The sequence below is a fragment of the Triturus cristatus genome, chromosome 11, assembly GCF_964204655.1.
Source record: "Triturus cristatus chromosome 11, aTriCri1.1, whole genome shotgun sequence".
NCBI classification, from domain to species: domain Eukaryota; kingdom Metazoa; phylum Chordata; class Amphibia; order Caudata; family Salamandridae; genus Triturus; species Triturus cristatus.
In genome coordinates, this window is record NC_140594.1 from 307,390,145 (window position 1) to 307,415,712 (window position 25,568).

The 25,568-nt window shown below is 52.3% G+C and overlaps 1 protein-coding gene across 2 annotated transcripts; it reads right to left on the reverse strand.

Moving 5' to 3' along the window:
• Nucleotides 1–510: 510 nt before the first annotated feature.
• TBX3 (T-box transcription factor 3) lies at nt 511–23,981 on the reverse strand. Of its 2 annotated transcripts, XR_014970925.1 has the most exons (8): nt 22,936–23,981; nt 16,514–16,781; nt 14,135–14,281; nt 12,413–12,489; nt 11,053–11,210; nt 8,189–8,853; nt 2,351–4,001; nt 511–2,262 (listed from the first exon to the last, which is right to left on the reverse strand). XR_014970925.1 is itself a non-coding variant. In XM_085636209.1 (7 exons), exons 1-7 carry the CDS (start codon nt 23,325–23,327, stop codon nt 3,546–3,548), a joined length of 2,163 nt encoding a protein of 720 aa, XP_085492335.1. In that variant the 5' UTR covers nt 23,328–23,921; the 3' UTR covers nt 511–3,545. The 2 variants fall into 2 exon arrangements, 1 of the variants encoding a protein (XP_085492335.1); XM_085636209.1 differs by having other exon boundaries at nt 511–4,001; nt 22,936–23,921.
• Between the last annotated feature and the right edge of the window lie 1,587 nt (nt 23,982–25,568).

The window sequence follows — 25,568 nt, forward strand, 5'->3', positions numbered from 1 at the left end:
ACCCACAACATAATTTCACGCGGGAATGTATAATTTAAAACGTTTTCGATACACAGTGCCGGACTCTAGATCTGTATTATAGGTGAGGCAATGGGCATATCGTTAAAAAGACAGCCCTAACACGAATATTATTTTTTTCCCATTATTTCGGAACTTTCAAATTTGGTCCGAATTCTTTTTATATCGTGGGGTGGTCTCAAAAACGCCAATTCCAGAATTCACCAGTTTAAATCCATTTATTTATGGCGTTTCCAAGCATAAAAGGTGATACCTTTGTAAGCTCGACCACTGCCTCCGATTGAGAAATTGTATATTTTGCTATTGTTTCCAGTGTTGTTTAACACACCGCTTCTCGTCCCCGTCCACCTCTGTATTCCACCCAAATACACATTTTTCTGGGTCCACAGCAAATTAATGTGTTTATCATTACAAAAATATTAATAACAAACGACGATGGCCACGGCATCAAAATCAAAAACACCAACAAAATATTCAATGGCACAAGTCATACATATTTCAATAAAAATTTATTGAAACTCAGCGACGTTGAAGAAAAAATATATATACATGAAACTGAGATTTCTCGACATTTTTTAAAACATAACATATACCTTCATGTTGCATTTATTTTGCCAGCTCAAACCTCCTGCCTCACCCGGTTATGATCTTCTGCAGCAACTCAAAACAGAACACAACACAACGAACAACACCAGAAGGACCCATTTCAAACACTCTGAAAAGGAGAGCCCACTCTTCTTCACGTCCCTTGTCGCGTTGCTGTTTCATACTTCCAGATGGACGGGGGCCTTTGACGTGGCCGTAAACAGCTACGGGTGGCGCTGGTCGTCGGGGGGCTCTTTCTGCAGTGATTGAACTGTTGGGTTGTGGGGACTGAACACACACTAGAATCAGCCCCGACACACAAGTGGCGGCCTCCCTTCCCTGCAGTGGTCTACCTTGAATGCGTTTGAAATGAAAATGACTGAGGGGAAAGAAACAGCAGAAACCGTATTTACAGATATATACAGGATCAATAAATTAAAGTGTACGTCCGAGTGTTAATAATTCACGTATTTACAGTAGATATCAAATAATTACAATAAATACTTTGTTTTTATTAGAACCTCTGCCTTCCTGTGTGTTTTAAAATCTTGTTATTGCGATAGGCTAACAGAAATGTGGAAAGTATGAAAAGCGTCTGCAAATATACCAGGGCAGCGCCCAGAAAAAGACTTCTTCACTTTTTGTCTGAAACATTTCTAATGTCACTTGTTGGGTGAAGGTGAGAACTGAGAATAGTTAGGTGAGAAGAGAGCAGAAACTAGAAACGGGGCAGGGAGTACGTTCCCAGGGCCTGGGACAAGCAATGAGAAAGGAAACCCGCCACCCTGCAGCATGCACAGGCCATACAGTGGCTCTCGGAACATCACAATGCTATAGAAAGACAAAGCGTCTCTTGAACTAGGGGAGAGTGGGGACGGTAGCGCGCCCAAAATAATTGTATGCACCGTTCCTCTTCTAGGAGCTATATGGGCTGTTTCAACGCCTTCATAAATTGGACACCAGTAAATGGTGAATACATTGCCTGCTGTTTGTATTTTATTCTCATGCGGGTGTCCCACGACTTAAATATTCTGCATACATTAGGTGTGTTGAAAGAGAATGGAATTAGCAGCTTTGGAAAGAAAAGTGTTCTCCAAGTCATCTGTGTCTGTAGTTAACCTCGCCGAAGGTGTGGCTTTAAAGGTGTGCAGGGGCACACCCATTCACGTATGTTAAAATCAATGTCCATTACCATAAATATTTGTTACACGTGCCTCGTTGCACCAGGCCCCTTGCACCAGCAGTGTTACAAAGGTGTTTCCATAGTCTTCTGCGGCCCCCACCGTGTCTGTGCCAGTGATTGTACAAGTGCTGTGTGCTTCAGGAACCCCAGCAGACATACGGAGTGAGCAGAGAGGGCCTGACAAGGCGGCACGGGAAGGCTGTGTAGTGTAACTGATGCCAATATTGGCCTGATGTTATCTTCTGCGTTAATGCCCGGCCTGCAAAGCTACCAGTGAAAGGGATGTGTTGAAGCAAGTATACTACTCCACATACCATCCTCTGCCAGAGGCGTGTATTCTCCACAACATGGAAGGTGTGTGTGTGTGTCACGAGGTATGTGGTTCCAGCTCCCTGCCAGGTAGAAAAGTGCGAAGTCAGTTCGATGTGATCAGTGGAAACTGGACACCACAGTTTGTGGGGCTTATTTACAAGCCCCTTGCGCCGTCGGTGCCTGAATATGGGGGAAATAGTGAGGTATGGGCGCGCAAGGGGCTTGTAAATAAGCCACTGTTTCTTTACAGGCTTTTCTGGCCTCAGAAGGGCACCCAGGTAGCCCAAAATATTTCAGTGTCCCCTTGGTGAGTAGATGAAGTGTGTGCGCGTGAGTGAGGGTGTGTAGTGTTCACATGTTGCCAAGGCACCTATCTGCACCACACTGTTACTGTGCCCCAGAACTGCTCCAGAGCACAGGTCGGTCCACACCCCCAGCATTCAAGGCCCTAGTGGCCCCTCACGTGGGAGGGGGGTATGGCTTCCTTTCCACTCAGGAACTACTGACATTAGCTCTGTGGCATCAGCATACTTCTAAACAGACAGAGACACATTTTGGGGGTAACAGATGTGAGCCGAGCTCTTAGTACAAGGGAAAAACAAAGTGCTTCTGGAACGAGGGCTCGCTGCTCGTGTCCACTTCTCTCTTGGTGCCAGGGTGCCATGGAGAGAACTCTGGGCTTCCATTGCCCCGGGGTGACCTCTTCTCAGTGTGAGGTTGACAGTGAGGCCCGCGTGCCGCTCTGCCAGGGTGAGAGGTTGGAATTAAGAGGTAAAGTCAACAACAGTTTTCCAGGTGTCTCTCTCCCTGTGCGAGAGCTTGGCACGGAGGAGTAATGCAAGCACAGTTGCACAGGTGCCCACCTTCCTGGGTGATAGATTGTCATGAAGGAGTAATGCAATCAGTCTTCCTGGTGAGAGGTTGGCATGGAGGAGTAATGAAAGCACAGTGCCCCACGCGCCCCTCTTCCTGGGTAAAGGAGCTTGGTTGGGAGGGGTATATTAGGGGGCACCATTTCCATACCATCTCCTCTTCATCGGTAATCCGTCTTCCTGGAGAGTGGTAGGCACGGTGGGGGTGATGCCAGCACAGCTGCCCAGGTGCCCCTCTTCCTGGGTGATAGATTGGCATGGAGGAGTAATGCAAGCACAGGCTTCCTGGTGAGAAGTTGGCATGGAGGAGTAATGAAAGCAGTTGCCCGTGTGCACCCTCTTCCTGGGTGAAGGAGCTTGGTTGGGAGTAAGAACTGGGAGGCACCGTTCACATACCATCTCCTCTTTGCATGTAATCCCTCTTCCTGGAGGAGTGATTGGCACGGAGGGGCGGTACGAGCACAGTTGCCCAGGAGGCCCGTCGTCCTGGGTAGAGGGTGGGCATGGAGGGGTGATGCAGCCGAGTTTCCCGCGAGCCCCTCGTCCCGGGTGAGAGGTTGGCAGGGACTGGCCGCTCACGGGGAGCTGCTGCGGGCTCTGTCCTTGGGCTCCAGCCCGCTCACAAGGCGCTGAATGCTCTGCAGCTCGCTGCTCGCCTCCTTGTCGGGCCCCAGTTTGGGCGACAAGGACACCGAGGACAGCGTGGACGACCTGCTGGTCAGTTCAGAGCCCGAGTCCAGAGTACCCGAGGAGGGGCTGGGGGCCAGGTGGGCTGCCTTGGCCTCCAGGAGCGTGCTGCTGCTGGGCACTCCATGCAGGGCCGTGGAGAGCAGGCCGCTGCTGCTGTCCGGGAGGTGCACCGGGACGGAGTAGGGGCTGTACCTCAGCCGGGGCCTCACGGCGTTCAGGAAGGGGTGTCGGTGCACCGAGCTGGAGGCCGCTGCCGCCGCCGCCGTCGACGCCGCCGCTGCCGCCGCCATGTAGGTGTAAGGGTAGGAGAAGAGGCCCCCGAAGGGAGACATGGCCAGGCCCTGCAAGAGAAGCACATACATGTAAATGATCCTGTCACACACAGCACCTATCTGCTATCAGCCGAAACACATACATGTAAATAATAGTCCCACACACAGCACCTATCTGCTATCAGCCGAAGCACATACATGTAAATGATCCTCCGCACATTGCACTTAACTGCTATCAGCCGAAGCACATACATGTAGATGATCCTCTCACACACAGCATCTATCTGCTATCAGCCGAAGCACATACATGTAGATGGTCCTCTCACACACAGCATCTATCTGCTATCAGCCAAAACACATACATGTAAATAATCCTCTCACACACTGCATCTATATGCTATCAGCCGTACCTGGCAGTCCTATAGAAAAGCAACGGACAGGTCTGGGATGGGACAGGGCAGAACCAGTCACAAATCAGGCCCACCCTACTGGGAATGTGGAGTGCGCCCATGTACAGCAGTCTCAGATAGAACAAGATGGTATATACATGCCCCCCCCCAGGCTCCCCCCGTAAATCAGTAAAACATTATAGGTTCGCAGTGATTTACCCTGCCAGAGGGCAGACTAAAAGTTTGCAAAAAAAAGTGATTAAGACATATAGACGAAAGAGGCTGGTTGGGTCATGAGTGATGGAAGGGCAGTTATTGTTGTGTGCTGCCTTGCGATGGGCCTTGCTTAGCTCTCTTCCACAGGTGGCTCATACAGGGAAACTGTACTGAGAAGTGCAGGTTCGAACTTAGGTGCCCCCACTGTATAGGCAGACAGCAGCAGTGAGTCCCAGAGAGGTGAGGAATGACCCTCCCCCCCCCATCTCAAGATCTACACAATGTAAAGGCAACCAGCAGCACTGAGTCACAGAGAGGTGAGGAATGCAACGCAACCCCCCCCCCCCCCCCCACCAGCTCAAGATCTCTCCACTGTATAGGCAGACAACAGCAGCAAGTCCCAGAAAGGTGAGGAATGCAACCCCTATCTCAAGATCTCCCCACTGTAAAGCCAGACAGCAGCAGTGAGTCCCAGAGGGGTGAGGAATGCAGACCCCCTCTGTAAAGGCAACCAGCAGCAGTAAGTCCCAGGGAGGTGAGGAATGCACCCCCTCCCCCATCTCAAGATCTCTTCACTGTAAAAGGCAACCAGCAGCAGTGAGTCCCACAGAGGTGAGGAATGCAGACCACCATCTCAATATCTCCCCACTGTAAAGGCAACCTGCTGCAGTGAGCTCCAGAGGGGTGAGGAAAGCACACCCCCCTTCTCCAGATACCCCATTGTAAAGGCAGACAGCAGCAGTGAGGACTCAGTCCCAGAGAGGTGAGGAATGCACCCCCTCCGCCATCTCAAGATCTCCTCACTGTAAAGGCAACTAGCATCAGTGAGTCCCAGAGAGGTAAAGAATGCAGACCACCATCTCAAGATCTCCCCACTGTAAACGCAACCTGCAGCAGTGAGTCCCAGAGGGGTGAGGAAAGCAGACCCACCCCCCCCACCCCCTTCTCCAGATACCCCATTGTAAAGGCAGACAGCAGCAGTGAGTCCCAGAGAGGTGAGGAATGCAGATCCCCCATCTCAAGATCTCCACACTGTAAAGGCAGACAGCAGCAGTGAGTCGCAGAGGGGTGAGGAATGCACCCCCTCCCCCATCTCAAGATCTCCTCACTGTAAAGGCAGATAGCATCAGTGAGTCCCAGAGAGGTGAGGAATGCAACTCTCCCCCCCTCATCTAAAGATCCACCCACTGTAAAGGCAACCCGCAGCAGTGAGTCCCAGAGGGGTGAGGAATGCAGACCCCCCCCCCACACTTCTCCAGATACCTCATTGTAAAGGCAGATAGCAGCAGTGAGTCCCAGAGGGGTGAGGAATGCACCCCATCCCCATCTCAAGATCTCCTCACTGTAAATGCAAATAGGATCAGTGAGACCCAGAGATGTGAGGAATGCAACTCCCTCCCCCCTCATCTAAAGATCCACCCACTGTAAAGGCAACCAGCAGCGGTGAGTCCCAGAGAGGTGAGGAATGCAGATCCCCCATCTCAAGATCTCAACACTGTAAAGGCAGACAGCAGCAGGGAGTCCCAGAGGGGTGAGGAATGCAGACCCCCTCTGTAAAGGCAACCAGCAGCAGTAAGTCCCAGGGAGGTGAGGAATGCACCCCCTCCCCCCATCTCAAGGTCTCTTCACTGTAAAAGGCAACCAGCAGCAGTGAGTCCCAGAGAGGTGAGGAATACAGACCACCATCTCAAGATCTCCCCACTGTAAAGGAAACCTGCAGCAGTGAGCCCCAGAGGGGTGAGGAAAGCAGACCCCCCCCCCCCTTCTCCAGATACCCCATTGTAAAGGCAGACAGCAGCAGTGAGGACTCAGTCCCAGAGAGGTGAGGAATGCACCCCCTCTGCCATCTCAAGATCTCCTCACTGTAAAGGCAACTAGCATCAGTGAGTCCCAGAGAGGTGAGAAATGCACCCCCCCTCCCCTCATCTAAAGATCCACCCACTATAAAGGCAACCAGCAGCAGTAAGTCCCAGAGGGGTGAGGAATGCAGACCCCCCCCCACTTCTCCAGATACCTCATTGTAAAGGCAGATAGCAGCAGTGAGTCCCAGAGAGGTGAGGAATGCAACTCCCTCCCCCATCTAAAGATCCACCCACTGCAAAGGCAACCAGCAGCAGTGAGTCCCAGAGAGGTGAGGAATGCAGAACACCATCTCAAGATCTCCCCACTGTAAAGGCAACCCGCAGCAGTGAGTCCCAGAGGGGTGAGGAATGCAGACCCCCCCCCACTTCTCCAGATACCTCATTGTAAAGGCAGATAGCAGCAGTGAGTCCCAGAGAGGTGAGGAATGCAACTCCCTCCCCATCTAAAGATCCACCCACTGCAAAGGCAACCAGCAGCAGTGAGTCCCAGAGAGGTGAGGAATGCAGACCACCATCTCAAGATCTCCCCACTGTAAAGGCAACCCGCAGCAGTGAGTCCCAGAGGGGTGAGGAATGCAGACCCCCCCCCCCTTCTCACGAGCCCCACTGTAAAGGCAGACAGCAGCAGTGAGTCCCAGAGAGGTGAGGAATGCAACTCCCTCCCCATCTAAAGATCCACCCACTGCAAAGGCAACCAGCAGCAGTGAGTCCCAGAGAGGTGAGGAATGCAGACCACCATCTCAAGATCTCCCCACTGTAAAGGCAACCCGCAGCAGTGAGTCCCAGAGGGGTGAGGAATGCAGACCCCCCCCCCCCCCCTTCTCACGAGCCCCACTGTAAAGGCAGACAGCAGCAGTGAGTCCCAGCGTGTGGAGGAATGCAGGACCCCCCCATTGTAAAGGCAGATAGCAGCAGTGAGTCCCAGAGGGGTGATAGATGCAGATCTCTCAACACCCCCCCCCCCCCACACTCCAGATCTCCCAGTGTAAAGGCAGACAGAAGCAGTGAACCCCAGGGGGATGAGGAGTGCAGACCTCCTCCCCCCACGAACTCAAGATCCCCCCCTCCCTACTGGAAAGGCAGACAGCAGCAGTAAGTCTCAGAGGGGTGAGGAATGCATCTAAAGACCCCCCCCCCACACACACACACACACTGTAAAGGCAGACAGCAGCAGTGAGTCCCAGAGGGGTGAGGAGTGCAGACCCCTCCCAAAACTCTAGCCCCCCCCCCCCACCCCGTCGCAACTGTAAAGGCAGACAGAGCAGTAAGTCTCAGAGGGGTGAGAAATGCATCTAAAGACCCCCCCCCACACACACACACACACACACACACTGTAAAGTCAGGCAGCATCAGTGAGTCCCAGAGTCTGCACTCATAAGGCCTCGGCCTCGACTCATCTCATGTCATATTCTTCTACTTTTGTAAAAACATAAACAGAGATTCAATTTGTGGGCAAAGCAAGAGCAAAGTACATGTGATATGGCTTTGGAGCACTAATTTTGTACACAAAGATGTGGCTACATTTGACAGCCAGAGGGACAGGTGGACATTGCATAAACTATCTGAAAATAATGCATCGCATTCAGAGGGGTTCACTGAGACTGCATATAACACCCACTGTGGAAAACGGTGGCTGCTAGGGTCTGCTGTTAATATTATACTGAGGCTGGCTGGAAACATATACTAGTGAAAAGGGAACAGAAAATGAAGGTGATTAGTGCAGCCGTGCTAGAGGTCAGGACGCTGCTGTGCAGGAGTGATGCGACCTAAGATAGATAAGATGGAATACCTGAGAGGCCAGCACCTGCTGCTGGAGGTGAAAGGGCAGCGCCGCCACCGAGGCCCCGGACAGTCCCTGGCCTGCTGTCGCCATCACCGTGCTGTCCAAGCCGCTGACGCCTGCCGAGGCCCCGGACACCGAGGCCAGCAGGTGGCCCATCCCGGCTGCCATACTGGAGAAGGCCCCGCCCATGGCGAACTGGCTGGGGTGTAGCAGGAGAGGGTGGCCGCCGCCCATGGGGTTGAAGAACTGCTGGCCGGCCAGGGCGTGGGGAAAGGCCAGGCTCTGCATGTGTCCCTGGCTCAAGTGAGAGCTGCTGTCCGTCTGCACCGACAGGGGGGCGAAGGGCTCCTTGGGGTGCAGCCTGGGCTCCTCTGCCTTGGGAGGGTCCCGGGTGGGGCTCCGGAGGTCGTCGGTGTGGAGGGAGCGGGTGCTGGACGAGATGGTGCCGGGGCTGTGCCTGGAGTCCGGGGAGCTCTTGCCAGTCCTGCTGCCGTGCTCCCGGCTCCGGCTGCTCCCCGAGTCCAAGAGGTAGGGGTGGTGACCTTTGGCGGGGCTGGCCCTCTCCCGCGGCTCCTCCCTGGTGGTGGTGGAGATCTTGCTCGACTCTTGGGTCTCCAGGATGGGGTCGTCTTTGCTGTCCGAGTCGCTCTCCTCTTCACTGTGGCTCGAGGCTGAAAGGAATGAACACATGTAACGCTTTAGCGATTGGCTGCAGAGGACACCCAGGCACATCTTGGCAAACTGGGAAAAATAACAGCCTCCGGTCACACGGGCACCGTACCCATCACAGAGAGGGCCCACCCAAACCCTTAACCCCTCGTGTCACACCCTGAGACCCCTCTCCCGTCACATGGGTACCATACCCCTCACAGAGAGGGCCAACCCGAAACCTTAAAGCCTCGTGTCACCCCCTGAGACCCCTCTCTCCCGTCACAAGGGCATCGTGCCCCTAACAGAGAGAGCTCACCCGAACGCGTAAACCCTCATGGCGCACCTCGAGACCTTCTTCCTGTCACACGGCACCGTACCCCTAACAGAGAGAGCTCATCCGCACGCTCAAATCCTCGTGGAACACCCGGAGACCAGTCACACGGACACCGAAACCTTAACGGAGAGCCCCCCCCCCCCCGAACCCTTAAACTCCCGTGTCACCCTCTGCAACACCTCTCCAGTCACACGGACACCGTACCCCTAGCAGAGAGGGCCCACCCGAAACCTTAAACCCTCGTGTCACCCCCTGAGACCCGTCTCCCGTCACACGGGCACCGTGCCACTAACAGAGAGAGCTCACCCAAACGCGAAAACCCTCATGGCGCACCGCGAGACCCGCTTCCCGTCACACGGGCACCGTGCCACTAACAGAGAGAGCTCACCCAAACGCGAAAACCCTAGTAGAACACACGGAGACCCATCTCCCCTCACACGGGCACCGAAACCCTAACGGAGAGGGCTCACACGAACGCCTAAACTCTTGTGAAACCCTGAGCCCACTCTCCCGTGGTACGGATTCAGTACCCCTAGCAGAGGAGGGCTCACCCGAGCGCTTAAACCCTCACCAGACACCCTGAGAACCCTCTTCCGTCCCTCTCGGGCCTAGAAAAAGGCGCTATTGGGCATGTTGTTCATTAGTGCGCGCAGACCAACAAATAGGGCTTCCCAAATGAGATATAAACGGTAGTGAAGCAATGATAAAATACCACACACTTTTTCTAAATAGATGTTATAATATTCTACATACATATTTGGGCAATCTAATTGTTTCAAACACGTTTCCCCCCCGAATTAAAGCTATCTGTTTGCCGAATTATTACTAAACACATTAAATCGTTCTTTGCAGACTCGTGGGTGACACACACACACTGGCTCTTGCAGATAGACTCACAGTCGAGCCTGCAGATACTAATCGTCCCAACAATTACCGTCAAGCCTCGTTATCAGCAGTGGACAACCACTGCTACCACATAAATAAACATAGAGACCACGGCGGATGTTTAAAGGGAAATCGACCCCTTCTTTAGAAGAGTCACCCAGCATCTGAGAGTGCGCATGGCCTTTCCCGATCCCGCTCAAAAATGGTTTCTATATGAAAATAAAGAAATAATAGCACTCAATCGCCTGCTCGACATGAGATGGTGCAGATACAGGCTCCAGGGAGGGCTCTCGGTGCACAGTTCTGTGCCAGTAACAGAACAGGCAACATGTCTAAGAGGACGGCTGGGTGAACAGGAAGTGGTCATTGTTCCAATGAATGGGAAGGGGTCACCTATGGAGTGAATAGGGAGAGGTCACCTATGGAGTGAATGGAAAGAGGTCAGTTACTAATGGAGTGAATGGGAAGGGGTAATCTATGGAGTGAATGGGAGGGGGTCACCTATGGGAGTGAATTGGAAAGGGGTCACTTATGGAGTGAATGGGAAGGGATCACTTATGGAGTGAATGGGAAGGGTTCATCACCAATGGGAGCGAATTCGAAAGGGGTCACTTATGGAGTGAATGGAAAGGGGTCACTTATGGAGTGAATGGAAAGGGGTCACCTATGGGCGTGAATATGAAAGGGGTCACTAATGGAGTGAATGGGAGAGGGTCATCTATGGAGTGAATGGGAGGGGGTTACCTATGGGAGTGAATGGAAAGAGAGTCACTTATGGAGTGAATGGAAAGAGAGTCACTTATGGAGTGAATGGGAAGAGGTCACTTATCGGGATGAATGGGAAGGGGTCACTTATTGTGGGAATGGGAAGCGGACACTTTGCCAGGATGGACTGGCTGGGCACTCTACTTTTTGAGTAAACAGGAAGAGCATTCAAGGTTCCAATTTTGGGGGAAGGAGCTACCTTAAAGAGTTATAGGGTGTACATTTTGGGACTCACCTTTCTGAGTGGAGGTGCCCACAGTGGAGATGGCGGGGGATGAAGGCTGGGCGAAGCATTTGAAGGAGGGCTGCTCACTGGACGAGTCGTCAGAAGTTGCAGTGTCTTTTTTCTGGTGGTCTTCGTACACCCTCATAGACTGCAGGGTCAGTTGCTTCCTGTGAACACAACATGGTTGTTACATCATGGGTTGTGCACATGCAACAAACAGCTTCACCGCTACCATCCCAAGTACAGTGCCAGCACCAAAAGGAACAGATCTGTTCCGGGCTTAGACTGACCAGGAAGGATTTCTTCCCTCGAAATCAGTGACTAATATAACCTTTTTATGCATTTTTTTACACCTTTTCAATTAGTCTGATTATTACAGAACATAAAACTCTAGGCCCCAAATTGGCAGCTTTCAATAATAGCTAGAAAGCCAGTTCCTAGAAAGTTTCTGTAGCATTCCTTTTCTTAAACCAATTTAAGGCGTTGACAGCAGGGCTTGTAAACCATCTGTTTTCGTTTCCGATTTTTTTTTAATAAGCATGTAAAAAAGGGAAGCAGGGTCGTACCTGTTGATGGTACAGCAGGTGAAGTGGCACCAGGGCTCGAGAGTGTGAGCGCCATTTGCACCCAGCTATGGTTGGGTTTCTTACCTAACTTGGGGGTGAAGGGAGACATTTTCTGAGCTTGCGTCAGGCACCATGGCCCCCGTGCTATACCACTGGGTGTTATAATAATGTTAATTAAAGCACGCGGAGCGGCGTGTGTCCAAAGGTGATTGGGGGTGTGGGGGAGTGAAAGCTAGAAACAGCTGGGACTGAGTCACGAATTTTTTCAAATAGTTACTTCTTTAAACCAATGGGAATTATATGACGCTGAAATGGATTAGCACTGTAAAAAGTTTCCTTCTTTGTTAAAACAAATATTCACAGCAGCGGTGGAGAGCCACCCCACGGCGCACAGTGGAATTATATGGCCTTTCCGCTACACACAGCCTATATGGACATGGAAGAGGGGGCAATAGGGTGGGGGGGCATCCCGCAGCGAAGAGTGATACTGTACGGCCTTTCCTATACATACATAAACACAGCCTATATGGAAAAGGGAGGCGAGGGCTCCTCCCGCAGCGCTCCGTGGAATTGACGGCCTTTCCTATCTACAAAGCCTCTCTGGACACGAGGACACAAACACAGGGGCAAGTGCACCGCCTTCCACACCAACACCGCCATGCCTTGCAATGTCTGCCCCGTCCCGAGGTCTCCTTAGGTGGGGGCGGGGCTGCACAGCGTCCGCCACATAGCTGTGTGGGGGGGGGTTGTTTTTTGGAGGGTGGAACAGGCTCTTGGAATACGTTGCTCTCCCCCGAGCTCACCTCTTCTCTCGCCTGCCGTTGCCTGTGTCACGAAAGCCCTTGGCGAAGGGATTGTTGTCGATTTTTAACTGGGTTATCTGAAAGAAAGAGGGAAGAGGGGTCAGGTCCGGCTTTCACCTTATGGTTGAAAAAATAGCCATTTTTTATCTCCGAGCAGTATCTCGGAGCAGGAACAGAACCCAGGAATTTTAAAACACAAAACCGGAATGCTCGCATAATCCCACAAAAAAACGGAAGACACACATTCATTTAAAAAGACCCAGCGTTGGCATACACCATCTCTGCCCCCTAGATGACTCTCACTCGTATTAATCTCCACTATGTCAGGAGATCTCACTTCCGAGGCAATTAATGGCCGTGATTTACCTGCCCGCAGTTAATCTGCTTACACTGAGTAATGGGCATTAAATGGAACGGCGCAATTAGGACTCCCCATCTCTTAAATTTAAGCTTTAATCTAAACATTTCATAACGCCTCAATTATGGATAAACGCATTATAGTCGCCGTAAACTTTTCCCGGTAATGAAATTGCCTGCCAGGGAAAGGGCGAATTGATTTCATTAGAAAAAGTGTTTTACTGAACAAACATTTTTTGAATTATGACAGGAGACCGCGCGCCTCGGTGCCTAACATTTGTTTCCGTTTATACGGCAGCTGGAGTCGTGGAAAGTGGCGCCTCGAAGCAGGGTCCCTAAGCACGGGGACAGTATCAACCCGCAGGCACGTGCCCCTACAACGGCCGTCAGACCACAAGGGTAGATGCAACTCTTTCGCCCTGAAAATATGAAGTTGACAGAAAAAGTTGTTTCTTCCCCCCCCCCCCCCCCCCACACAAAAAACACAAAAGAGGCGATTTTTTGCAAGCTCAATCAATTTGTTAACTCAACTATGCTTGGTTAGTAGAGTCGGAATTCTCCTAAATATGGCCGCGGTGACAGCCTCGCAAGCACAGCTCACCTCACTGAGGCAGCCGCGCCTGCAGGAAATCCCCAGAAAAGTACAGATAGTTTATTAAAAAATTATGCAGCGCGGCTCCGATCTCCTAAATCGGATCGCTTTTCTTGTGTGCCGTAACCAGGAAATAAGACCGTGTGGTGGAGCCCCCGCGCTCTCCTGCTGACACGTAACTGTGGGCGCATTACTGGCCGCTCGAGAGCGCCTACGCTTCGACTTATTTCTGACCCGTTGGCAGGCCCCTTTCGTTGCAGAAGGCACGGGTGTTAAAACAAGGAGCGCTGAGAGACTATGGCGCGCACAGAGCATGGCTCGCAAACTGTGTTTACACGTGCAAAATCTCACCCACGGCAAACAATTCAAAATAAAGACAAAAAAAAAAAAGAATCTCATGTGAGCTCCCTTACCCTGCGGTCCCATTAATACAGTCACCCTTACGCAAAGCACCAAGTAATCGAATACCCCAAGCTGCTGTTTTGCACATTCTTGAAAATTACAATATGAATTTGCATCTTACAGTTTCTTGCCCTTTTCAGACCATCGGATCATCCACTGCAGCCCTCCCCTCTTCCCGGGTGACTCAAAATGTAGAATACGTCTGCACTCCCTGGGGCCCTCCGAAAATAACAAAGTTTATTTCCCCTTTGCTGCAGTGCTTCGATAGACGGAAGCACCGCTTCCAGCGGACAGAACGTGGCCTTAGATCTCGTCTCATCGAGGCCTCGGTGCACCCTCTCACCCGCCCACTGGGGTCCCTAACCCCTCACCTTGTCGTTCTGATAGGCGGTCACAGCGATGAAGTCCGTCTCCGGGAAGACGTAGGTGCGGAACGTGCTGTACGGCAGCTTCAGGATGTCGTTGGCCCGCACGATGTGGAAGCGCGGCTGGTACTTGTGCATGGAGTTCAGGATGGTCTGCAAAGGGGACAAGCGAAAGCGAGCTGAGAAGAGGCGGCCCCGGGCTCGAGTCCTCCCCACACCGCCCAGCCCTGCTCCTAAGACGGCACAGCGGCGGGCCTGTGTATCGTCACCGCATTAGCGCGCAGCGCGAGTGTGCTGTCTAAGAAGTGTTTGCAGGCAACCAATTGCTGTGGAACTATTTGTATATGGGCTCAAAAAAGTGCAGAAATACGCCAGAGCAACCCCAACACTACATTTTCTCGTTCGCTGAAACTGGTGTGGGCTCAGAAGTTAAAGGGCCCTCCGAGTTCAAGACGAGTTTGGCGAACATGTTTTCTGTAGTTTTGCTTTATGAGTCTGAGAAACTTTCGTAAGCCATTTTGAATGGCACACCTATATTTTTAGTTATGCCTCTGTACATTAGTCCTTAAAAATACTCTTCTTTAATCGTGTGAGCCTTTCACCCGATTCTTTATATATATAGTACCTCGCCGAAACTCTAAAACTTCTCACCGCAAATGTGTGTGTCTCTAGCAGTTTTTAATATTTATTTAATTCAACATAATGTATTTTACAAATATATATATATATTATATATATATATATTTCACATCATCATATATATGCAAACACACACATACAACAGTGTATACATAGAACCACGTTTTTCCATAAATATCTGCATTAATCTCTTCGCAAGAGTTTGCTTATATATATATATATATACATATATATATATATATATATATATATATATACACACACATACATACACATACATAGCATTTTATATATTGCATAATACATGTATGTATTTTATATAATCTAAATGTACTTTACCTGCAAAACTGTTACCGTGTTATATCATTTCATGCATCGCAAATACGTACACACACACACGCAAACACTGTCATTTTAAATATATATCTATCTATATATAAAATACATTCAATTTAATTTAATTATTCATAAAACCATGCTAGAGAAATAAACATTTGAGATGAGCAGTTTTAGTGTCAGTGGTGTGTATATTATATATATATATAGATTGATCATGCTAATGCAATTAGTGTGTGTGTAAATGCATACATATCTAAACAAACGCAGATATGTAATGATATCAAATGGCAGTGTATACGCACGCACACATGCGGTAGCTTGTAGCTATATAGTTATATATATAGTTATATATATATAGTTATATATATATATATATTCGAAGTACTCTCCTCGTGTGTATATGCCGAGGTCATCTGACAGCTCGTCTTTACGAGAAGTCTGTGAGTCCGGCAAACTTCTGGCTTAGATCGGATCTCGTAATTAAATCACTGCGGTCATTTCATTCTGTGGGCGCCCTGCCCTGTCCCTCACCCGGGTACCCAGACACCCCCAGAGCTGCCAGCGTTCCCTGCTCAGCTCCAAGGGCCCCTTGATAGGACCCTCACCAGTTGTTTTATTCTGCTAAGGGAGAGCTGTCAGCCGCCCCAGCCCTTCCCCTCCTACCATCCTTACGCTCTGTCCGTTTGCTCCCTGGTTTGCTTCGCATGGCCGTGATTAATATTTCTTTAATGCGGCCCTTCAAACCCATCAGGAAGCTTTTACAAATTGGAAAATCAATGTGTGTTTTCGTCTGGTAATAGCCCTTGTCTTCTTTACGAAAAAATCCACCTGGGGATGAATTAAATCGGGTCTGTGGAGGGGAAGGCACACTGGCTACAGTATTTGACTTTTTCACAGCCAGCGTTGGACATCAGAGCAATTGGTCAGGTTTCTGCTCTTGGGGAGGTCGAAATAAGTCCAAAACCTTCAACCCTCTCCTGACTCGAGGGGTGTGGGGGGGGGGGGGGAGACAACTCTCACAAATTGGCGTTTTAACCTGGATGTTTCTGCCTATTCCGTGTAAATTAAATCGCACCTTATAACCCCCCACCGTAAAGTGTGCACAGAGACACCTATGGTTGCCACAACATATTTCCCGGCGAGAGCCCTTCTGCGCTCTTCGTGTGTTTGAAATGAAAGTAAATGCAGCAGCCGTGGGCACAGACAAACCACACTGAAGGAACAAGGCTGGAGCCAGCGTTTAAACGAACAAAGGGCCCACAATAAAGAAGGCAGACCTCGAACCCCAAGTGAATGCAATTTACCATCGCGAAATGCGCGGTGCCAAGGGCTAACCCCGAAAACACACATGGAGGCGAAACAGGAAGCAGTCACACACACGGACGAACAGTCACTCGGGGCACTTACGAATCCGTGCTTGTCGGAGATGTTGTTGGTGAGCTTCAGCTTGTGAAAGGTGACCACCTTGGACATCCACTGCTCGCCCGTGGCGGGGCTGTCCGGGTGGATGTACATGCGCTTGGGCATCTCGGGGTCGGCCTTGCCTGCCACCATCCAGCGCGAGTTATGGAACTTGTAGCGGCAGTCGTCGGCCGCCACGATGTCCATCAGCAGAATGTACTTGGCCTTCTTGTCCAAGCCGGTGCAGCGCACTTTAAAAGGGGGGAACATCCTCCTGCAAGGCAAGGTGGTGGGTGAGCATGGAGGCCACGAGGATCCAAGGCCGCAGCAAGCTCAGCTCGGGAGCAGCGGTCTCGCCCAGAGGCCTGGGCGAGCAGCAGTGTTAGTGAGAGAGGGGTGAGAGGCAGTGTCAGGGGATCTGGGTGAGCAGCAGGGGCAGTCGGGGATGCAGGGGGAGCAGCAGTGTCAGGGGCCTGGGTGAGCAGCAGGGGCAGTCGGGGATGCAGGGGTGAGAAGCAATGTCAGGGGGCTTGGGTGAGCAGCAGGGGCAGTCGGGATGCAGGGGTGAGAATCAATGTCAGGGGGCTTGGGTGAGCAGCAGGGGCAGTCGGGATGCAGGGGTGAGAATCAATGTCAGGGGGCTTGGGTGAGCAGCTGGGGCAGTCGGGGATGCAGTGGTCAGCAGCAGTTGCAGTCAGGGAGGCCTGGATAAGCAGCAGCGTGAGAGGCCTGGGTGAGCAGCCCTGTCAGTCAGTGAGGCAGGGGTGAGCATCAGTGTTAGTGAGAGGAAGTGTCATGGGGCCTGGGTGAGCAGCAGGGGCAGTCGGGGATGCAGGGGTGAGCAGCAGTGGCAGTCAGGGAGGCCCGGGTAAGCAGCAGGGGAAGTCAGGGAGGCCTGGGTGAGCAGCAGTGTAAATCAGTAAGGCCGGGTGAGCAGCATTGTTAGTGAGGCAGGGGTGAGCAGCAGGGGCGGTCGGGGATGCAAGGGTGAGCAGCAGGGGCAGTCAGGGAGGCCCGGTTACGCAGCAGGGGCAGTCAGGGAGGCCTGGGTGAGCAGCAGTGTCAGAGGCCTCGGTGAGCAGCAGTGTAAGTCAGTAAGGCCGGGTGAGCAGCAATGTTAGTGAGAAAGGGGGGGAGAAGAAGTGTCAGGGGACCTGGTTGAGCAGCAGTGTCAGTGAGGCCTTGGTGAGCACCAGTGGCAGTCAGGGAGGGCTGGGTGAGCCGCAGTGTGAAGGGGGCTGGGTGACCAGCAGTGGCAGTCAAGGAGGCAGGGGTGAGCAGCAGTGTCAGCCAGGGAGGCTGGGGTGAGAAGCAGTGTCAGCCAGTGAGACATGGGGGAACAGAAGTGTAGGGTTGAGCAGTAGTGCCAGCCAGGGACGTAGGAGTGAGCAGTAGTGTCAATCTTAGGGGCAGGGGTGAACAGCAGTGTCAGCCAGGGAGGCTGGGGTGAGCAGCAGTTTCAGCTACCGAGATATGGGTGAACAGTAGTGTCATTCAGAGGTGAGAAGCAGTGCCAGCCAGGGAAGCAGGGGTGATAAGCAGTGCCAGCCAGGGAAGCAGGGGTGAGCAGCAGTGTCAACTAGGGAGGCATGGGGGAGCAGTAGTGTCAGGCAGGGGTGAGCAATAGTGCAAGCCAGGGGGGCATGGATGAGCATCAGTATCAGCCAGAGAGGTATGGGTGAGCATGAGCATCAGTCAGTGAGGCATGGATGAGCATCGGTATCAGTCAGTGAGGCATGGATGAGCATCAGAATCAGTCAGTGAGGTATGGGTGAGCATCGGTATCCGTCAGTGAGGCATGGATGAGCATCAGTCAGTGAGGCATGGATGAGCATCAGTATCAGTCAGTGAGGTATGGGTGAGCATCAGTATCAGCCAGAGTGGTGTGGGTGAGCATCAGCATCGATCAGTGAGGCATGGATGAGCATTGGTATCAGTCAGAGAGGCATGGATGAGCATCAGTCAGTGAGGCATGGATGAGAATCAGGATCAGTCAGTCAGGTATGGGTGAGCATCAGCATCAGTCAGTGAGGTATGGGTGAGCATCGGTATCAGTCAGTGAGGCATGGATGAGCATCAGTCAGTGAGGCATGGATGAGCATCAGTATCAGTCAGTGAGGTATGGGTGAGCATCAGTATCAGTAAGTGAGGTATGGGTGAGAATCAGCATCGATCAGTGAAGCATGGATGAGCATTGGTATCAGTCAGAGAGGCATGGATGAGCATCAGTCAGTGAGGCATGGATGAGCATCAGTATCAGTCAGTGAGGTATGGGTGAGAATCAGCATCAGTCAGTGAGGTATGGGTGAGCATCGGTATCAGTAAGTGAGGTATGGGTGAGATTCAGCATCGATCAGTGAAGCATGGATGAGCATTGGTATCAGTCAGAGAGGCATGGATGAGCATCAGTCAGTGAGGCATGGATGAGCATCAGTATCAGTCAGTGAGGTATGGGTGAGAATCAGCATCAGTCAGTGAGGTATGGGTGAGCATCGGTATCAGTCAGTGAGGCATGGATGAGCATCAGTCAGTGAGGCATGGATGAACATCGGTATCAGTCTGAGGCATGGATGAGCATCAGTATCAGTCAGTGAGGTATGGGTGAGAATCAGCATCAGTCAGTGAGGTATGGGTGAGCATCGGTATCAGTCAGTGAGGCATGGATGAGCATCAGTCAGTGAGGCATGGATGAACATCGGTATCAGTCTGAGGCATGGATGAGCATCAGTATCAGTCAGTGAGGTATGGGTGAGAATCAGCATCGATCAGTGAGGCATGGATGAGCATCAGTATCAGTCAGTGAGGTACGGGTGAGCATCAGTATCAGACAGTGAGGTCTGGGTGAGAATCAGCATCGATCAGTGAGGCATGGATGAGCATTGGTATCAGTCAGTGAGGTATGGGTGAGCATCAGTATCAGTCAGTGAGGTATGGGTGAGAATCAGCATCGATCAGTGAGGCATGGATGAGCATAGGTAGCAGTGAGGAGTAGCGCCGGAGGCTTGGATGACCAGCAGTCTCTCGTAGGTGCACGGGTGAGGATAATCCCAAACAAAGGCGGGAGCAGCTGCCTCGGCTGCGGGCAGGGGTCAGTATCACCCTCAGCTGCCGGAAGGGTCTCACCTGAAGGCACTGAGGGATGAGCACCCCATCTCCATAAGCAGACAATGTGCAACTCAGGAGAAGCACTGTTGCTAGGAGGAGAGTGCAGCACTCTCAACTAAAGACAGGCTGTAGGCAGCAGTCTGAAGAAGGGAGAGGGGGAAGCAACTCAGCAAGAGACAGGAAGTGGAAGTGCAACGACCTCCCTAAAGGCAGGTGAGCAGTTCGACATATCGAGTGAGAGGCAGGCTATCAGCAGCACTCTCATCCATGTAGAGGCTGGGGACAGGCAGCACTCTCATCTGTGTAGAGACTGGGGACAGGCAGCACTCTGATTCGTGCAGAGGCTGCGGACAGGCAGCACCCTCATCCATGTAGAGGCTGGGGATAGCCGCACTCTCTTGGTTGGAGACTGGGGATAGCAGCACTCTCTTGGTTGGAGACTGGGGATAGCCGCACTCTCTTGGTTGGAGACTGGGGATAGCAGCACTCTCTTGTTTAGAGGCTGGGGATAGCAGCACTCTCTTTTGTTCAGAGGCTGGGGATAGCAGCACTCTCTTTTGTTCAGAGGCTGGGGATAGCAGCACTCTCTTGTTTAGAGGCTGGGGATAGCAGCACTCTCTTTTGTTCAGAGGCTGGGGATAGCAGCACTCTCTTGGTTGGAGACTGGTGATAGCAGCACTCTCTTGTTTAGAGGCTGGGGATAGCAGCACTCTCTTTTGTTCAGAGGCTGGGGATAGCCGCACTCTCTTGGTTGGAGACTGGGGATAGCAGCACTCTCTTGTTTAGAGGCTGGGGATAGCAGCACTCTCTTTTGTTCAGAGGCTGTGGATAGCAGCACTCTCTTGGTTGGAGACTGGGGATAGCAGCACTCTCTTATGTTCAGAGGCTGGGGATAGCAGCACTCTCTTGTTTAGGGGCTGGGGATAGCAGCACTCTCTTGTTTAGGGGCTGGGGATAGCAGCACTCTCTTGTTTAGGGGCTGAAGATAGCAGCACTCTCTTGTTTAGAGCTGGGTATAGCAGCACTCTCTTGTTTACACGCTGGTGATAGCAGCACTCTCTTGTTTAGACGCTGGTGATAGCAGCACTCTCTTGTTTAGACGCTGGTGATAGCAGCACTCTCTTGTTTAGACGCTGGTGATAGCAGCACTCTCTTCTTTAGAGGCTGGGGATAGCGACAGCACCCTCAAAGAGGGGCAGGCAGCAGGGATACCAGCGACAGCACCCTCAAAGAGGATCAGGCAGCACCCTCAAAGAGAGGCAGGGGCACCAGCGACACCAGTGACAGCACCCTCAAAGAGGGGCAGGCAACAGGGACTCCAGCGACAGTACCCTCAAAGAGGTGCAGGCAGCAGGGACACCAGCGACAGCACCCTCAAAGAGGTGCAAGCAGCAGGGACTCCAGCGACAGGCCCCTCAAAGAGGTGCAGGCAGCAGGGACTCCAGCGACAGTACCCTCAAAGAGGGGCAGGCAACAGGGACTCCAGCGACAGTACCCTCAAAAAGGTGCAGGCAGCAGGGAAACCAGCGACAGCACCCTCAAAAAGGAGCAGGCAGCACCCTCAAAGAGAGGCAGGGGCACCAGCAACAGCACCCTCAAAGAGGGGCAGGCAGCAGGGATACCAGCGACAGCACCCTCAAAAAGGAGCAGGCAGCACCCTCAAAGAGAGGCAGGGGCACCAGCGACTCCATAGTGACAGCACCCTCAAAGAGGTGCAGGCAGCAGGGACACTAGCGACAGCACCCTCAAAGAGGTGCAAGCAGCAGGGACTCCAGCGACAGGCCCCTCAAAGAGGTGCAGAGAGCAGGGACAGCAGTCACACGAAGAGTTGACAACCCCTTCAACGGGGTCAGAAACCACAGGGGCCCAGAGCAGAACGACGCATGCGGGGACTGGAAGCAGGAGTAAGTATGAGCACCCACGTGGCCTGGAAGCAGAGGTAAGCAGCACCGAGGATTGGAAGCAGAGGTAAGTAGGACCGAGGACTGGAAGCGTGGCGGGGGGGAGGGGGGTCTGCACAATTTGTGATGGAGCAAACAGCGGATGGTCTCGGCCTCGGAATCTAAGAAATACTCTAGAACTGTAGCTCCCATCCACGCTTCCGCCTAAAGCTCACGCGGGACTTTTCAAGAAATAGTATCTAAAGCGAGAAAGGTTTGCAGGGTCGCAATGTCGAAGGGGTTAATTGGGATGGTTACAATAAATCTATCTTCAAAAGATTAACAATATGTGAGGCCTCGAACAGTGCCAGGCATTGATTCCTGCACGCATTTATCTGTTGGAGCTGTCTTCTTAAATCACTTTTATTTTTATTTTGTACTTAACACACTTTCAGCTTAGAACATTTTATATGTAAAGATTTAAGCAGAAGCGTTTTTCTTTGTACTGTTTCCCCGTTTGTGAGGAGTGCCTCCGGGGGACTCTTCTTGGAGTGTCACGAGTGGGCGAACACCTGTGCCCTCGCGTCACGTGCCAGTTCGTTTGGGGCCAGAGCTGCTGAGGAGAAGGAACCCGCCATCTCCTTTCAGTCTGCCTCAGAACGCCACTGCCTGCCTGTTTACTTTTGTCAATCATGTGGCTTTCAATTATGCTTTCCTAAAAGGAAACATATGCCAGCAACAAACACAAGGGGGCACGCGGCCCCTCCGGACTTCCAGGGCATAAATAGCGCCCAGATGGGGAGGACGGAGGCCATGTTCACCTCTGGCCCGGACAGTTTATCGTTTAATAATCTGCAGTCGGAGCCATAAAACAGGCGTGTGCCTCGCGCCCTGGCACCAGGCACCTCTAGAATGCCCTTCTGCTCCAGTAAGCAGCATTCATGAATACATAATGTCGAGTGAAGTCTGCCGAAGCACCGCCTCGTGTTTTCTGCATAGATTAATTGCAATCGCAAGATCTAGGAAACTTTGTGGGGCAAAGCAATAGACAAATCTGTAAGTGACACCCACGGATGTGTATTACAGCACACGATACGTTTCTGTAAATTATGGCAATTCCGTGGCAGGTGTCGAACCTTCTGCAGGGAGAAAACTGAAATGTATTGTGGGATTTTGAAGCTAGTAGGTTGTTGTGGGCACATACAGCGAAATTGCTCTCTGGCGAGATTTTGTCTGAATTACGGGGTTGTGTTGCCCCCTTTTATACCACCGTTCACTGCGGGCGTAGGTAAGGAGAGGAGAAAACATTTTTCCTAATGCAGGTGCAAGATTTGCTAGTCGTGTTTAGGGAAGTGAGTGGATGTGGGCGATGGGGTGTAGGCTTGGAGTGCAGGCGCTGGGAGAAGTGAAAGAGAAAGTGGTTCTGAGCAGACAGACACTCACCGGCCGGACTTGGTGATCACCATCTCTGTGCCCCGCTTGTGGAACTGCTCCCACAGATCCTTCGCTTCCAGGTGCACCTTTGGGTCGTCGTCCACCTCCTCCTCGGGTTCCAGGCTCTTGAGCGGCCGGAGGTGCGCGGCCGCCTGGTGGCCCAGGGCGGAAAACGGCATGCCCGCTTCGGCCGCCCCCACCAGCTGTTCCATGATGGGCTTAGTGAGGGCGCCGGGCAGAGAGAGGGCCGTCCCGCCGTGGGGCAGCGCCAAGGCCGGGAAGAAGGGCGGCTGGTGGCCCAGCATGGCGCTCATGGCGAAGTCCGGCGCCCGGTGCGGCAGGAAGGGGTGGTAAGCCATGCTCGTCCCAGTGAAGGCTGGATCTCGCATCGGGATGTGCATCCACTCCAGCCTCGGGCTTGTGCAGCGGCCGCGCGGTGCGGGGTGGAAGGGCCTCAGCAGGTCATGCTGAACAGGCAGTGAAAAGAACGACTGTTTACAAGGAAAGATTCACCGGGCAGCGGCGCATCGTCTGGAGAAAACAAAGTGGTCAAAGTGTCCAAATAGATGAAATGCGCAAAGGTCTAGGAGTTGAGAACTCCTACGTGAGCCGGTCCTTCTGCCGTCTGCCAGGTCCTATTCTCTCCCTCGAGGTGCCAGTTCAGTCCGCCAGAGTCTCTGTAGGGCGCCGAAGGTGCGCTGTGAAGCTGGGCGAGAAGAGCAAGTGAAGGCTGTTGTCTCCGCAAAGCTGCCCCAACACAGCGCCCAGACAGCTCAACCTCCTGCCCCCAAGGCGCAGCTCCCTGCAGGTCACAGAGTGCCCAGTCCCTGCCTCCAGCTGGGTGAGTGTCGAGCAGGGAGCGCCTGCCTTGCACCTCTGCTGCAGCGCATTCCACACGGGTGGGGTGAGAGGCGGCGAGGAGGGGGCGCGGAGCAGGGAAGAAGAAGCAGGAGCGAGGGAGGTAGCCCCAGCGCCGAAGATCCCGTGTGAGAGGGAGCTCCTCTTACAGCGGCCTCTATGGATGTGCTGCGCGCTCCCAGGCTGCCCTGGAACACTTGATTGGCTCTTTCACGCTCCCGGACCAATTGTGCGGCTCCATAGGCGTGGTTGTGACAGGTCGGGCGCCATGGGGGGAGCCGGGTTATAAAAAGTAGGTGTCGGAAGCTGTAGAGCCGCAGCACAGCATCACCGCGACTCTATGAATATGTCAACATGATCGGGGGAGGAGGAGGAGCGCGGGAGGGGCGGGAGGAGGGAGCGGGGGCTAAGGAGCAGCGAGAGGCTGGCCCAGGAGCCGGAGCACACCCCGCGCCCGGCCCGGCCGGCACAGACGTAGGCTCAGCTCTCACCCTGCGCCGGCTCTTCACAAGTCTCGGGCAGATAAGGCAGTGGGAGGAGGGAGCGTGGGCAGCTCTTTATCTCCCCCTGCACCTCCAGCGCAGGTCGACCCGTGTTTTAACACCCGCTGCCCGGGTTCCCACCCGGCCCTTTCAAGATGTTTGTGCAGCCAAGCACGTGTGTGTGTGTGTGTGGGGGGGGGGGGGGGGGGGGGGGGGGGGGGGGGGGATGGGGAGTCTTTTGGCGTTGGTAGGGATCAGAAGTGAGGGTCTGTGCACTGCAACTCAAGTTAGTGTGATGTTTTTTTTAACATGGAAACCACTCATTCCACGTGTACGCGTAATAGACTCGAATGTCTAGTAGTGTGTTTATAAATTACAGATTGCATGATTGTATGAGCCAGATAAAAGGTACGACACTCATACACATATCACAACACACCATGCACACAACTACATTGACTTGTACACACACGTACCCACACCCTTGCCACTTACTACACACAAACGCACCCACCTACACTAGCTCACATACGCACTGCACACTCAGACACACACCTACCCATCTCACACATAAAACTAACCACCAAACAACCCGATTCCCCTCTCATGCGCATGCACAACACACACAATGCTACTGCCACAATTACTGCCTCTGGTAATATAAATATATAGTGCCAGCATTTTGATGAATAATTTGTTGAAGTGGCCCGGATGTATGCACATTCGTCTATATATACATATACACACAGGCACAAACACGCATAGTGCAAAGCGGTCCGTATCTGTACCTCCCAATTATTGAAAATTATAAACACCATACCCGCCTGAATCATCGTTAAAGCCTCCGTGACTGTGTCAATCTGTCACCTCCCATAATGCCATCTCTCACCTCTTACCCCACAAGCAAACTGCTACATGTACAAAGACGCCTCGGGTGGAAGGTTGCAACGCCACAACTGCAAATAAATTCATGAATATATCATCCTGCTTGGAGGAGCTACCAATCTTTTTATGCTAGCTATTACCAATTGTATAGTAAGCACACCATGGTGCATTTACGCTTTTGCATATGTAAACAAGCCTATTTCTGTGACTTGAGCGTGTGACCTCTAGAGCAGGGCCCGTCTTTGCGATGTGTGATCTTTTATGAAGCGCGCATACATTAAAAATGTATGTTATTGTGTACTTGCTGTTAAGCATTTACTGATGGCTTCCCCGGTAAACAGTACCATATTCCTGCAGAGCTATTACACAGAAAACCCTTAGAAAATTGTACGCGTGCATGTATGTGTTTGCCCCCCT